Source organism: Cryptotermes secundus, unplaced genomic scaffold, assembly GCF_002891405.2.
Source record: "Cryptotermes secundus unplaced genomic scaffold, Csec_1.0 scaffold508, whole genome shotgun sequence".
In the NCBI taxonomy this organism is placed as follows: domain Eukaryota; kingdom Metazoa; phylum Arthropoda; class Insecta; order Blattodea; family Kalotermitidae; genus Cryptotermes; species Cryptotermes secundus.
In genome coordinates this window covers 140424-156343 of record NW_019733326.1, presented here as the reverse complement: position 1 = coordinate 156343, position 15920 = coordinate 140424, and the positions used below count along the sequence as shown (strand labels likewise).

The following is a 15920-nucleotide window of genomic DNA, read 5'->3' as shown; positions in this document are numbered from 1 at the left end:
TTTTTTCAACATTTTCATGTGTTCGGGCCATTGCAAAAACGACGATCACACAAAACAGTTGTCACTATAAACTCTGCCGAAACTAGTCCTTACCTTCTGAAGCAACGGTAGTCGGCTTATCGACTCAGGAATGTTAGCTCTATGCGCTCATAGCGGCAAAACGCGGTACTACAAAAGCTCTGCCCACAAAAAAATTAGTTCGGTTTCTTTTAGGTACCCCATCGTACATGCAACTGCCATGAAGTTGCAAGAATTTGTCTAATTTATAATTATTTATTATTCCATAAGGTTGCCTACACAAGGTATGACACAGCCTCAAAGCTGTAATAAACAAATGATACTAATATCTTCCATTCAAGACTTTCTTTAGTTCAGATCCACTGCTCATAAAAGAAACCTTAAACAGAGGTCACATGGTATTCATAGAATTAATTTGTGGTGCAGAGCAATGTAGGATATTACATAATGGAGAATTCAGTGATGTTACAAGTCACCCAGTACTGTTAGGATAGTAAATGGTGGCTATGATGGATGGGTTGGACATGTGGCTAGAATGGGAGATGACCAGGTGGGGACACCTCTTGCAAATTGAGTGGGAGAATAACATTAAGCTGGCAGGACAGAACCAGCAATCAGCAGTGTATTCACTAAGATTATCTCTCAGCTGGTATGCATGATAAATCTCACACTGACAACTGACTGCTATCTCTGAGGGCATGTCATACCTTGAGCAGGCACCCTCAGAGGGGGGGGGGGGAAGCTGTGTGCGTTCAACAAGCTCTAAGTATGACAATTATGGTTCCCATCGTATGTTGAAAAGAGAGTCTAGCAATTTTTGGATGATGTAACAATCTCCATCACAAATTTGGCGATGGAATGCCCTCAAAGATATTTTAGACACAGTTTATGGAAACAATATTCGGTCAGTTAGTTTTATTTTCCAGTTTGAATAATAAACTCGAAGAGTGGGATCTTCAGGCCTGTAAGGCTGCACAGTTCAGGAGAAGTCCACAAAAATTCATCCAGAACGCTGAAGGGCTGCCACCAAACTACATGGCATTACAACTCATAAAATCACATTGTGTGTAGTGACTGCTGTTAAAACCTCAAATCTTACACAATTTTAAAATTATTATTTTGTCTTTCTTTTATTTTTTATACAGTCATAACTCTACACAGCTGTGTCTTGGGAAGTTTACTGTTAACTGTAACTTAAGAAAAGGTCACTTCAAATATGCACATGACATAATATACCTTGGCTTGTTTCAAGAGGTCTTCTTCCAGTTTATCAAAAATTTCAGCATCACTGCCAGGAACACAATCATCAACAGTAATAAAGTCAAAGTCAGATTCGAGGACTACCTTCGTGTCTGGAGGTACTGGCACCTGTGAACACGATAACATTAATTCACATTTAATTCATGCCACATATTTCTTACAGTCACCATACTGAGATATTATATTCATTTGTCTGCATTTTATTTTATGACACTACCAACAGTTCAAATTATACAGCGTTGAACGATAACAATAAATCAATTAATTATGATACAGTCAGGATGTGGATGGAAGTTGTCGTGGATTAACTGCATGAACGATCCTAGCATTTGCTGGAGGGACAGAGGAAAACCATGAAAAAGTCAGTCAAGACAGTCAGGCTCTAGGCAAAGATCTGAACCCATGACTTCCTGAATATGAAGCAGGAGTGTTTACTGTTCGGCCAATGTTCAGTGACAATACATTCAATTCAGGAATATTAAAGATACCAAACTTCCTGCAAAATAATACAATAAAAGAATCCAAAACATGTAAAATCTGATGTGAGCATTTCAGCTTCAGACAATGCAAACATAAGTCAAAGTTCAAGTTTTGAGATTTTCATGGCAGCAGTTGTTCAGACTGTGATCTTCTGGAATCTGACACAATGCAGTCTTGTAGGCAGATACTCACGTTCTGGGAGTGGACATGCTACCTCCATTTTCAAGATAGATGCATGTAAGGTGAACTGGTTGTTTCATACAGTCAGATCATGACTCCACCAAGAGCCATTGTCCTGGTCATCATTCCTGTCTGCCTGGATTGGGCTCTATTTCATTTTCCCTTCCGTGGCCACTTTTCTTGCAATCTGTTCATATAACAGAGCTAATTCATTGTGCCACACTCAAGGACAATAGATCACTGTAGGTCGCGGGGCAAGGGCTGAGAAGACCCATTCATTCATTGTGCCACACTCCAACCCTGATGACTGATGCATGATGTTCTGCAAAAATGTATCTGCCTACAAGGCTACATGGTGTCACGAGAGAGAAGACCACATTCTGAATACGTCAAAGTTGCTACTTTCTTAGCGTTGATTAGTTACATTCTCACATGCAACACTATGTCTTATAAAATGTATTAGCTTCAAAAGTTTAAAAGTCCATCGCTACATGTTACGACCAATGTTATCATCATCAGGCATTAAAATCTTCGGTGAGGCAACTGCTGTCTTCTTTTGTTAAATATAGGCCCTCTCGCTGTGCATGTGTGTTCTCTCAATGTGTGTTGTGCTGCGTCATGCAGTAGCAAGACACGCAGCAAAAAACACAGCGAGAACACAACCCACCAACCCAAACACATGTGCACATCGAGAAGACCTATATACAGGGTGTCCCAGGAGGAATGTGCCAAACTTCGGGAGGGTGTTCCTTATGTTAAAGTATGCCGATATAACCCAAAACACCTATGTCCAAAGTTGAACGGTTACGGAGATAATGGCCCGAGAAAAGTGTGGTCTTCTAGCGGGTCCACGGATTATACCTATCAGCTGAGAGGAATTATCTCTGTTTGTCCTTGACTGCCGTGATTCATCCTATCCGTGCTTATGGAGTTGGCTTTATCAGAACGCGCAGTCAGCACGTTACGTCATCGCTTACCATTCATGTGTCATGTACAGTGCTTGGAACTCTTAACGACAACTTTGAGATGGCATGCGAGTTTTTTGTACTTCAATTTTATGGCTTCATGTCACTCACAAGTTAGTTTGATGTTACGTACATTATTAACGTTACAGAATCCACATATTCCTGCCAGTTTTAATATCTATTTTGTAATCAACAAGTGTGTAACCCCGGTCAAAGTTTGACACTTCTCTGGCCATTATCTCCGTAACCGTTCAACTTTGGACATAGGTGTTTTGGGTTATATCGGCATACTTTAACATAAGGAACACCCTCCCGAAGTTTGGCACATTCCTCCTGGGACACCCTGTATATTTAACAACAGAAGACAGCGGTTTCCTCACCAAAGATTTTAACACCTGATGATGACCACGTTGGTCAAAACATGTAGTGATGGACTTTTAAAGTTTTAAAGTGATACATTTTTATAACACATAGTGTTGCATGTCAGACTGTAACTAATTGATACTAAGTGAAAAATGCAACAGGATGCTACAATATAATATTGTTGTTTTCTTACGTGTGATCAGAAGTACTTAAAACCAACATTAATTGCAAATGTCAATATCTGTGATAAATGTAATCCAGTGATTCAACTCAATTTTATTTATTTCTGTGCTTACTCAACAGCCTAAAGGCCAATTATAAGGTAAGAATGAGCAAAGACGGAAACAAACACATACACCCAAAGACAAAAGACAACTTGTATCATTTAAATAATAATACAAATTCAGTAAGTATAACTGTGGCAGCCATTATGCTGTGACAAAAAATAACAGTAATAACAATAATGGATAGGTGTGATCCATAGCAGAGTATAAATAGTTTCCATACATGAAGATTTCTGTTTTCTGGGATATAACCCTCTGTAGTCCACTGAAAGTGAAGTGACGTTTCAGAGGAACATGCTGCCTTCATCTTCAGGGTTGAACAGTATGGCAAGCAAGAAACCAATGTGTACCCCCTCCATACTGGCTTATTCTTCGAGCCTGAAGTTGGAGGTGGCATTTTCCTTTGAAAAGTCCATTGACTTGCAACAGAAATACTATACTCTAGTGCAGGGGTTTCCAAACTTTTCGAACCGCGGGCCACATTAGGTAATTCAGCACTTTCAACGGTCCGGATAAAATGAGAAAATAATAACTCTAGGTATATGAGTTTTATTGAAATCACAGAATTTCATAAACTAAATACAAAGTATGTGAGAATAAATTATCGTATATTAATGACAACAGACAGTAGCAGCAAATGCTCATATTGTCATCACAAATTATAATAAAAAAATTAAAGTGAATGATGGAACTCTTTTTGCATTCTTAAAATCTGATTAAATTTAGGTTCAAGTTTTGAAACGCTAATCACAAGTAGCGACTTTAAACGTTCATTGGATAAATTTGCCCTGTATTTCGACTTGATGTACTTCATCTGGGAAAGTTTGTTCACACAGATATGTCGTCCCAAAAATGGAGATAAATTTACAAGCAAATTTCTTTAAATTTGGAAATTGCTCAGAGTTCAGAAATTTATAAAATCTGATCAAATTTCCTTCCTTGTATTTGTCTTTAATATGATAATTTTCCTGAAGTTCAATACTTTCCATTTGAATTTGACTTGGGACATCTGCAGCATCACAGTCAAACAGATTTTGAAACAATTTAATTTCCTGAGCACTGGAATCCAAATCAGCAAATCGCTTCCGAAATTGTTCTTTCAAATCTGAAATGACTAAATTTGCAAATGAGGAAGGAAATTCTGCTTCACCCTTTTTATGCAACTCTGCACAGAATAGCATATGAACAAAGTTACAATTTTTCACTTGGCTTTCCAGAAGTATCAACTTTGCTCTGAATGCCTTGATAAGTTCAAATAAATCACAGACTAAGTTTATTTTCACCCTGCAACTTTAAATTCAAATTGTTCATATGGTTCACCAGATCAGCAAAAAATGCTAATTTCCAAAGCCACTCGGTATCTGATAAAAGTGGTTTGTGATGGTTTATCTCGGTAAGAAATATATCAATTTCATTCCTGAGCTGAAAGAAGCGCGAAAGAACCTTTCCACAGCTAAGCCATTGAACTGCAGTATAATATGTCAGGTCAGTAAGCTCGGAATCACATTCCTCGAGAAAAGACCGAAACTGGCGATGGTTAAGCGCATGACAGCGAATGAAATTAATGATAGAAATAACAGGTTTTAAAACAGAACTCATATAAACGTGTTTTGCACAGAGTGCTTGTTGGTGGAAAACACAGTGAAGAAACATTGGCTTTGATATTCCTGCATCCTCACAAGCTTTTGTGATTTGGCCAACCAAACATATTTTTATACCAGACATGTTTTTTTTTCCATCAACTGTCACGCACTGCAGACGGTTCCAGTCCAAATTATATTCTGTTAGTGTTTTTTCTATTTCTTTGAAGATATCATCTCCTGTTGTAGTACCATGCATGCTGTGAAGTGATGCTAATTCCTGTGTGACATTAAGTTCATCGTCGACGCCACGAAGAAATACTAATAGTTGAGAGGTATTACAAACATCAGTTGAAATCTATGAATAAGTATTTTTTTACCAGTACTCACTGGAAAATTAGTTCAATTGGTGCATTCCTGCAAAATTCTTTCGCGGGCCAGATAAAATCACATCGAGGGCCAGATGTGGCCCGCGGGCCATAGTCTGGAGACCCTTGATCTAGACAATCAGCTCAAAGATGGTGGTATGGTTGTCAGCCTTATGTGCAGGCTGCCCTTTAGCCCCAGGAAGATTTCTGGTACTCATTTCTGTGAGAGGCTGAGTGGACCTATGGCTATAGTGCGGCTTGAAGGATCAAGTTGGGGGGGGGGAACCTAGCAGGAATCAAACCCGCTTGTAGCACAGTGACTCAACCAACTACGCTACCGTGTGTCCCCATGCACTGCCAAAAAAGTGACAATATTGATTTTGCAGTGGGTGGTGAATCAGAAATGAAGCCATGAAACAGAGACAGGAGAGAGATATTATCTAATAGGGAATGACCAGGTACTTAATGAAAATAGATGATTAAAAATCTTCTGGTCAATAGGTAGACCACGAAAGAGACGATGAAAATTATTTCAGCAACCATGTGGTCACAAGATTTATATAAGAGCTGTGGAACCAGCCCCCCCAGTCCATTAACCCTGAAGATGGTAAGAGCAATGTTTGCTGAAACACTAAATCACTTTCAAATTCTACACAGGTTATCTCCAAAAGCCATCATCATTAGGTAAGCTCCAACTGTGGAAACCTTGGGATATGAATCAACAAATATTTTATTACCATAAAATTCCATAAACATACATACAGAATTACAAACAACTGCAAGTACTCAACATTTTTTGAAGTAAAATATAAATATCTTAGCCAAAATTCATGTCAATGGCAGCAACAGAGCAAAATAAAAACAGATGGAAACAGTATATCAGTTACACCACACAGAAAAAAATTTTGAATACCACTTACCGTATCCATGTCTACTGGCAAACCACTATGCGATGCCTCAATAAGTGGATCAAATCCTTTGGCAAGCCGTAAATATTCCTTAGCCTGATTTATTTCACCTTTACGTTTAGCTTGCAATGCAGCATCTCTGAATTCTTTCTGACGAGCCACAAGAAAAGCCAACTGCTTTTCCTGTCTAGACTGTGGAGTCTTGCGGACTACATAAAAAGAATATGAGCAGTTTGTGAAACACACATTTCATGCCAAATGCACTTTATCCATGTCTTACAGCGTTTGAAATAAATAATGAATCAACTGACTCAAAAAAGAATTTCCATGCAGCATCATTACATAACTCATGAGCCACTGCAATGATTTTGCCATTTCTTCTCTTCCCACCTGTTTTACACTTCCTGAGAAGCTGCCAGTTATGCAGCTACTCAAGAACCTCCCAGCATTTTATGAAACCCAAAGATTCATAAACGTGTTCACATGAGCCCTCCACTGGTCCCTATCCTGAGCCAGATCAATCCAGTCCATACCACCCCATCTTACCTCTATAAGATCCATTTTAACATTATCCAGCCACATATATTTTGGTCTTCCTAGTTGTTTTTCTTTCTAGCTTTCCCAATATCCTATATGCATAGCATTCATGCTATATGCCCTGCCCATCTCATCCTTCGGGACTTGATCATTCAATTATACTTAGCAAATAGTACAAGTTATGAAGCTCCACATTATGCAGTTTTGTACAACCTCCTGCTCTTTCATCTCCCTTTGGTCCAAATATTCTCCTTGGTACAATGTTCTCAAACACCCTCATTCTAAGCTCCTCCTGTTTTACAATGCTGATAAGGAGTAAGAGAGCATCAAAACTTAGCATTCACGAATTAAAACTTCAGAGGCAATAAAACAACAAATACACCACAACTGACATGCTATGCAGAACTAACACCAGGGAGCTGAGTCCTGCTCAGCCACTATGGAAATTCCAAGAATTCTGTCATGTTCACAACAGCCTGCCAATGGTCTCTATACTGTGCCCAATGAATCAAGTTTGCACCCTCCCATCCTGTTTATCTAAGATCCATTTTAATAATATCCTCCCATCTACATCTGTCTTCCTAGTGATCTCCTATGAAACCTATGTACACATATCTCTTCTCTCATTCATGCCACATGCCCTGCTTATCTCATTCTTGTTCTAATATTTTGCAGAAGTACATTATGAAATAGGAGCTCGGACAGCGACTGGCTACAGGCTGGATGACCAAGGGGTTGCAGTTTGGGTTCCAGTAGAGTCAAGAATTTTCTCTTCTCCACATCATCCAAACAGGCTCTGGGGCCCATCCAGCCTCCTCTATCCAATGGGTACCGCTGGCTATTTCCCTGGGGGTAAAGTGGCCAGGGTGTGAAGCTGACCACTCACCTCAATCTAGTGCTGAGGTCAAGGAAACATGGATCTATATATCCACTCCCATATGTCTTCATGTCATAGTGCTCAATCAATTATGCACAGTGACAACCTTACATTATGAAACTCCCCATTATGCAATTTCCCCCAAACTTAGGCCCAAATATTCTGAATACTGTCAGTCTGTGTTGCTTCCTTAATGTGTCAGACCAAGTTTCACACCCATACAGTACCATGATCAAAATTATACTGGAGCTGAGGTTCTCACAGTGGTGATTATGAAGAGTTTTATCTTCTGGGATAAAATGGTGTTATATTTACACATATTTTGATTTTTATGTTTTTTAGAAAACAGGCGAGAGGACAAAATATTCTAAACTGAATGGTATCAAGCACTTACTTACTTACTCACTCAATCTTGGAGCTGAGCCTTCTGGAGGAGCCGCCAATTCTGCAGCTACTCAAGAAATTCCCAACATTGTATGGAACGTGAAGGTTCATTACTGTGTTCACAAGAGCCCTCCACTGGTCCCTATCCTGAGCCAGATCAAGCCAATCCATAACATCCCATCCTGTCTCTCTAAGATCCATTTTAACATTGTCCACCCACCTATGCCTTCCTATGTCATCTCAGCGGTCTCTTTCCTTCTGGCTTTTCCACCAATATCATATACGCATTCCTCGTCTCCATTTGTGCTACATGCCCTGCCCACCTCATCCTCCTTGACTTGATCATTCTAATTACACGTGGAGAAGAGTACAAGTTATGAAGCTCCTCACTGTGCAGTTCTCTCCAACTTCCTGTCACTTCATCTCTCTTCAGTCCAAATATTCTCAACACCCTCAGTCCATGTTCCTCCATTAATGTCACACCCATACAGAACCACAGGCAAAATTATAGTTTTGTATATTCTAGTTATTATGTTTTTGGACAGCAGACAGGAAGACAAAAGGTTCTGGACTGAATGGTAGCAAGGATTACCTGAGTTCAATCTCCTCTTAATTTCCTCCTGAATCAGGTTTTGATCTGTTATCGTTGTTCCCAAATATCTGAACTGTGCCACATTTTCAAAACATCTCTGTTTCCTATCTTTATGTCATGATTTTGCCCCGCATTTTGGTGATGAGACAGCAATATATACTTAGTTTTCTCTGTGTTTAATTCTAGACCAACATCTTTATTTGCGTCAGTTAAAGTTTGTATGTTTTTCTTTATGTCATCTGCATTATCACCCAGTAGATTCACATTGTCAGCATAGGCCAACAGCTGATGTGTCCCATTTAATTTCAGTCCCACCTGGTTTCCCTGGACCTTCCTAATGGCATATTCTAAAGCAAAGCTGAAAAGGAGTGGCGATAGAGCATCTCTTTGTTTTAGACCATTCTGGATAGGAAATTTTTCAGACAAATGTTTACCTATACGGACTTTACTATACGTTTCGTTTAAACACATTTTAATCAACCTAACTAGTTTCATGGGTATCCCAAACTCTATCAGAATATTGTACAATGCTTCCCTCCTAACTGAATTATAGGCTTTCTTGAAGTTAAGCACTACCCAAATTGAATCTACTCTTTAATTTCTTCCTGAATGTGATTTCAATGGGTTAGCATCATTATGAAACATCTGAACTCTGTTAGATTTTCACAGGCTCTATTAGCTATTTTTTTTTATTCCATTGTAAAATTCTGTTGATCCAATCTAGGCTACAAAAATGCCTGACGGATATAGAACCAGTCACAGACAAGTAACTAAAATACAGATGTTATGAAAATAAGCATAGGTCAGGTCAAACAATAAACCAAACTGTTTATCTTCCTACTTTAACATTAAACATAACAACATCTTAAATTTAATGTAAAAATCATCATACTAAAAGGTAGATAACATATTTATGCCAAAATAAAGCACCTATGATATATAAAACCTTAAAAATTCACATTAAAATTAAAAAATCCTTCAGTGACTAAAACGAATTCAGTAGAATGTAGTTTTTTAGAGTATATTTAAATTTATTCTTATTATCAGACAATTTTTTTATGCAAGGAGGTAAGTGATTGAATGCCTTTCTACCTATATAATAAACACCATTTTTATAAATTTGATTTGTTTCACTCTGGTCTGTCACACTAACAATTACAAAGACAAAAATAACACCGTCCAGTGTGACTATTTAAGTTTTATCACTTGAAAACTCATCACCCTTGCATTTTTCGATCCCTACGGATCATCCTCAGAGGGCATCAACACTTTTTTCAGAAACTATTACAATAGTAGTTTCCAGAATAAAACAAATCAAATTCATCGAAGCTAGTCAAGCTAAACTGGTAAATCAATACATCAATATGAAAAGGAAACTACTACGAACCATTGTACATATATGGTTCAATCGAATGTGTCAAAACAAAAACATCATACCTAAGTATGCCAACCTTAACTTAAAAGGGACAAGTAAAGCTATTTTAATACCAGGAAGGCTGCTGTGACTGTGAAAAGTTGAACATTGTGTACATTGTGTATTTCTGACATTATATGTGTATGTATACAATTTAACACCTATTGTAACAGTAGTTTCCGAAAAAAGTATTGATGCCCTCTGAGGATGATCCATAGGGATCGAAATATGTAAGGGTGATGAGTTTTCAAATGATAAAACTTAAATAGTCACACTGGACAGTGTTATTTTTGTCTTTGTACCATTTTTATAGATAGACAACCTTCGTTGTGAAGGGTAAAAATTATTTTTACCTCTGGTGTTGATATCATATAACTCTGAATTTGTTTTAAATAAGGAGATATTATCAATTACAAAATTAGTAATGAAAATATATACTGATAATAAAACTGTAATATATCTCAGGAATCCCTATTCTGGAATTTGTAATTCTTATGGCCTTTTTTTGTAGTTTAGATATATTGATACTATAAGGGGAATTCCCCAGAAGATTAAACCATATGACATAACTGCATGAAATTAAAAACAGTAAATCATCCTTAGTGATTCATGGGACACAAAGGGTCTTAAAGATCTAATAGCATAATATGCTTTGCTTAATTTAACCATAAGTCCATCAATATGATGCTACCATGACAAGGAGCTATCAACAGTAATACCTAAAAACCGAGTATTTGTATTGTTAATAATATATTTGTGTTTGAGAACAGGGTGTTGAGGAGAATATTTGGATCGAAGAGGGATGAAGTACAGGAGGTTGGAGAAAACTGCATAATGAGGAGCTTCACAACTTGTACTCTTCTCCAAGTATAATTAGAATGATCAAGTCAAGGAGGATGAAGTGGGCAGGTCATGTAGCACGAACGGGGGAGACGAGGAATGCGTATAGGATATTGGTGGGAAAGCCAGAAGGAAAGAGACCACAGGGAAGACCAAAGCGTAGGGTGGACAATATTAGAATGGATCTTAGAGAGATAGGATGGGATGGTATGGATTGGATAAATCTGGCTCAGGACAGGGACCAGTGGAGGGCTCTTGTGAACATGGTGATGAACCTTCGGGTTCCATAAAATGCTGGGAAATTCTTGACTAGCTGCAGAATTGGCGGCTCCTCCAGAAGGGCTCAGTTCCATGAGTGAGTAAGTAAGTAAGTAATAATATATTTATTTACTATAACTTATATATAATTGAAATGTTTGACTATTAGTGGTTCTAAATTGTATATACTGTTTTGTTATAATTTAATGACAACAAATTGATACTGAACCATTCATTCAACTGTTTGAAAGAGGAAATAATATCTTTTTTAAATTTTACTAACTTACAATTACTAACAATAATGCTTGTATCATCAGCAAACATGATTGGCTTAGAGTTATAATTAACTACTTTAGGCAGGTCATTTATGTAGAAAAGGAAAAGCATTGCTCCATGTATAGATCCCTGGGGCACTCTATGTTTAATCTTCCCCCATTCTGAAGAAGTATAAAAATGTGTTAATTTTTCATCAATGAGGACTCGCTGATACAGGGTCCGGCAAATTGACCTCCCGTATTTGGAGAGGGCACTGTGTGAGTTGTGGTGGGGATACGGCGGCGGAGGGGATATCAATCGATAGCGGTATAAGTGCCATTTGCAGTAGTCGCAATGGCGTGGCACGGTGAGCATCGTGCGTTTGTTATGGAAGAGTATATTTGTAATGGTGAATTGGTGATTACTACTCAGCGAGCATTTCGCATTCGGTTCGAACTTGGCTGACATGATCCTGTTCCGGATAGAAAAACTATTCACGTTTGGGTATCAAACTTTAGAGCAACAGGTTCTGCACTGAAAAAGAAATCGCCTGGCCGACCTCGGACCGTAACAACGCCGGAAAATGTGGCGCGTGTGAGAGCGTCCATCCAGCAATCTCCAAAGCGTTCAGCACTTAAACATGCAGCTGCCCTGGGATTGTCTGATAGGAGTGTAAGAAGAATCCTGCACAGAAATCTACACATGCACCCATACAAAATGATGGTTACCCAAGAATTAAGTGAGAGAGATTTTGAAACTCGCAAAGCTGCGTGTGAGGACATTCTTCAGAACATTCCCTCTGGCGCTGTTTTGATTTCATCTGATGAGGCCCACTTCCACTTGTCAGGTACTGTAAATAAACAAAATTTCCGCTACTGGTCAGCAGAAAACCCTCAGGAACTTCACCAACGACCACTTCACAGCCCTCGTGTGACAGTTTGGTGCGCCGTTGCTGAATTTGGTGTGTGGGGTCCTTATTTTTTCGAGGAAAATGGGCTAACAGTAACGGTTACTTCGAATCGCTACTGTCACATGATCGAGACCTTCCTCCGACCTAAGTTAAACCAGTTTGTTGGGGACCATGAAGAGGGACAAGCCTGGTTCCAACAAGACGGAGCCACAGCTCACACTTCGCGGAGTTCTTTAGCAATTCTGAGAGAGTTGTTTCCTGGACGTCTTCTCTCTTTGCGAGGAGACATTGCCTGGCCCCCAAGGTCACCCGATTTATCACCTTGTGATTTTTTTCTTTGGGGACACTTAAAGGCGCAAGTGTACAAACATCGCCCCACAACCCTGCAAGCACTTAAGGAGGCAATCACCCAGGCAGTGGCTGCCATTCCACCGGAAATGACACGAAGAACTATGGACAACTTCCGGGAAAGGCTTCGTCAATGTGTGAACAATGGAGGACGCCATTTACCGGAAATAATTTTTAAAACCAAGTAATGTAAAATAGCATCGTATTTGTTGTTCACAAATAAAAGTACTTTTTTTTTGTCTTTCTTTGTTTGTTTGTAACTGCCTTTCGAAATACGGGAGGTCGATTTGCCGGACCCTGTACCTATCACTGAGATATGATTTGATTAGAGCATATGCATTGCCTACAATTCCATAGAATTTCAGTGTCCTCGTTAATAAGTCATGATTAACGCAATCGAAGGCTTTGTCGAGGTCACAAAAAAATACCTTCATATTACGACGATGTTCCGCTTCTGGCAAGGACATCAACATGTACTTAGTTTCTCTGTGCCTGCTTCCAGACCAACCAACCTGCTAGCATGTAATGGAGCTCTGGTGTTTTTCTTTATGTTATCTCCAAGTAAATTAACATTATCAGCATAGACCACATAGCTGATCTATCTTACCTGGCTTACATCAACTGGTATACTATGCACATGTCCTAAGTTCTTTTCAATTACAACTGGGAGGAATAAGGCTTATGACTGAATGGAAACTCTGTTTTCTTCCTTGGAAACTCAAACCTTTACCAAAATGACAGCATTATTTTATTTAATCTAAATAAACCCTTATTTATATGCAAGTCATCGTGATAGTAAAGACAATTTGGTGATTAAGAAAATAAAATAAAATAAAATTAAAATATTTATTTTACATCATTACTTAAATCATTTTTCTACATAATCCCCACGATGATTCAGGCATTCATCATATTGTGTGATGAGTTCTGTATGCCTGCATCATAGAATTCTGCCACCATTCCATTGAACGAATCTTTAAACGTCTTCTTCACTTCTTTATTGCTAACCATCACTTGCAGCCAGATCAAGACTGTAGGAAGGATGGAAAGAAACATCCCAGGCAAAATCCCTGCTAGGTGCTACGTGCAAAATGATCTTTACTTTCTGGATGACCTTCGTAAGAATATTAAATGTTCTCACCATTTACTTTTTGTGGTGGCGATGAAACAGAGGGAGCAGAAGATGCGGGGTCCTTTCGTCTAGGGGCTGGAGTTGGTGCAGCAGGTGTTACAGTTGGTGCAACAGGGGTTGGAGTTGGTGCAGCAGGTGCTGGAGTTGGTGCAGCAGGTGTCAGAGTTGGTGCAACAGGGGCTGGCGATGGTGCAGCACGGGCCACAGATGATTCAGGCTCCTCAACTGGCTTTGTGTTTGAGGATGCATTTCCACTGTCCTCTACAGGGATGGGACCAAAACCTGAACACCAGAACAACACAAAAGAAATTGAAAATGAACTGTAGATCAGATAACCTTAAAATTTTCATAAGCTGCATCTTGCTTGTCTATAATTTTTCAGAATTTATTAATACACACCCATTGCACAGACTATCTATCTACAACTATATAGTCCTTTGTTGGATCTTGGCCACTTTTTCAGTTTCTTTATCCTATACATAGGCAGCATGACTCCTTGGACGGGGGATCAGTCCAACACAAGGCTGCCACCTATGCACAAAACACAAACACAGAATGCACACAGATGTCCATGCCTTGAGTGGGATTCAAACCCATGATTTGAGCGAGAAAAGACAGTTCAGGCCTTAGACTGCACTGCCACTGTGATCAGCATTGCACAGACTGTATATGTATATATACTGAAAAGATAATTAATAGTTCTGCAATAGACTTATTGATGTAATGTAATCAGCTGGTTACTGAAAACTACATCAGCATCAAGACTATATTACCATAGTGGGCTGCACTCTCTTTCTATACTTGACAACTTTTCTGATATATTCCCTTTTGCCCAGTCCTCAACACAACACACTTCCCGGTCTCCTCTCTGTCAGTGCTATCCCTCTGTTCTGCTTCGTAAATATGTTCTGTAACTGTCTCCGTCTCAAACATCCATGTGCACATGCAAAATTCCCTTTCAGATTTACGTGACTCATTCAGCGTGTGACGTAGTTTTCGTAATTCATGTTGGAGTGCCAAGGATGAGGGAGTCTTTCTTGTACATTGCTGCAAGGGTGCTGGTAAGATAACATGCTGCTGTAGCATGCAACAAGCTATTCAATTTGGCTATAGATCATGTTTGTCAAACTGACGAATGCATAAAGCTTGCAACTGGGCTGAATTGTGCACGAACAATTAGACTAACCCTTTTAGATCTCTTTTTTTCCTTGGAGTGGGGTGAGACTGAGTCCATTTGGTATGTAGGCCACTCTTTGGCCTACTGCACCAGCCCCAGGTGATAAATGATGATGGATGTGGAGCAACTGGTGGGATGAGAATTGGCAGGGGAAACCAAAGTACTCAGAGAAAAAATGCCCCAGTGCTACTTTGTCCACCACAAATTCCATATGACCTGATGAGGGATCAAACCAAGGCCTCTGCAGCAGGAAGCGAACCACTAAACGCCTGAGCTATGGCACGGCCTGGGAATCTGCGGTGTTGACCACGTGACACCCTTTGTCCAAGTTGGCACTAATTTTGCCAACAAGTGGTGGTTGCTTTGTCGGTACAGTTCGCTTGCAGACTAAAAGCACGGAGAATTTTTTATGGTAGGGCCTCAACTTTTTAGCCGCATTTTTGAGTACTATACTACACATTAATTTTAAGCCTTTTGCTACTAAGCAAGTAGACCTGTTGCCTTGTAAGGCTGTTCCTAATTCTACTACGGGCATGATCAAATTAGCAGTGGGGATACGCTTATGAGGGCCTCATTCTTCATCACATTTCTTAACTGATGGTTCTACCAGCAATTAAGCATTAATGACCAATGCTTGTAAATCCGTTTTCTTTCTTATTATGTTACATATTCATTTGTTGGCACACTCTTCAAGTGTATCTACTATGTGCTAAATGGTTTTGTTATTCTAACTACTTTGTTTTCTTTCTTGTTGTCAAACATATTTTGGAGGAAGGTAACTCAGCTATGG

General features: G+C 39.2%; 1 protein-coding gene across 5 annotated transcripts in view; it reads right to left on the bottom strand.

Annotated features, from left to right (window-relative positions):
- Positions 1–15920, bottom strand: part of LOC111868004 (coiled-coil and C2 domain-containing protein 1-like) — a 49491-nt gene that overhangs the window by 20633 nt on the left and 12938 nt on the right. For all 5 annotated transcript variants that reach the window (XM_023858322.2, XM_023858323.2, XM_023858325.2 and 2 more), the window contains exons 7-9: positions 13963–14235; positions 6419–6615; positions 1255–1386 (exon numbers count right to left, since the gene is read on the bottom strand). In XM_023858322.2, the coding sequence (XP_023714090.1) occupies positions 1255–1386; positions 6419–6615; positions 13963–14235 (602 nt within the window). The remainder of the gene's footprint in view (positions 1–1254; positions 1387–6418; positions 6616–13962; positions 14236–15920) is intronic.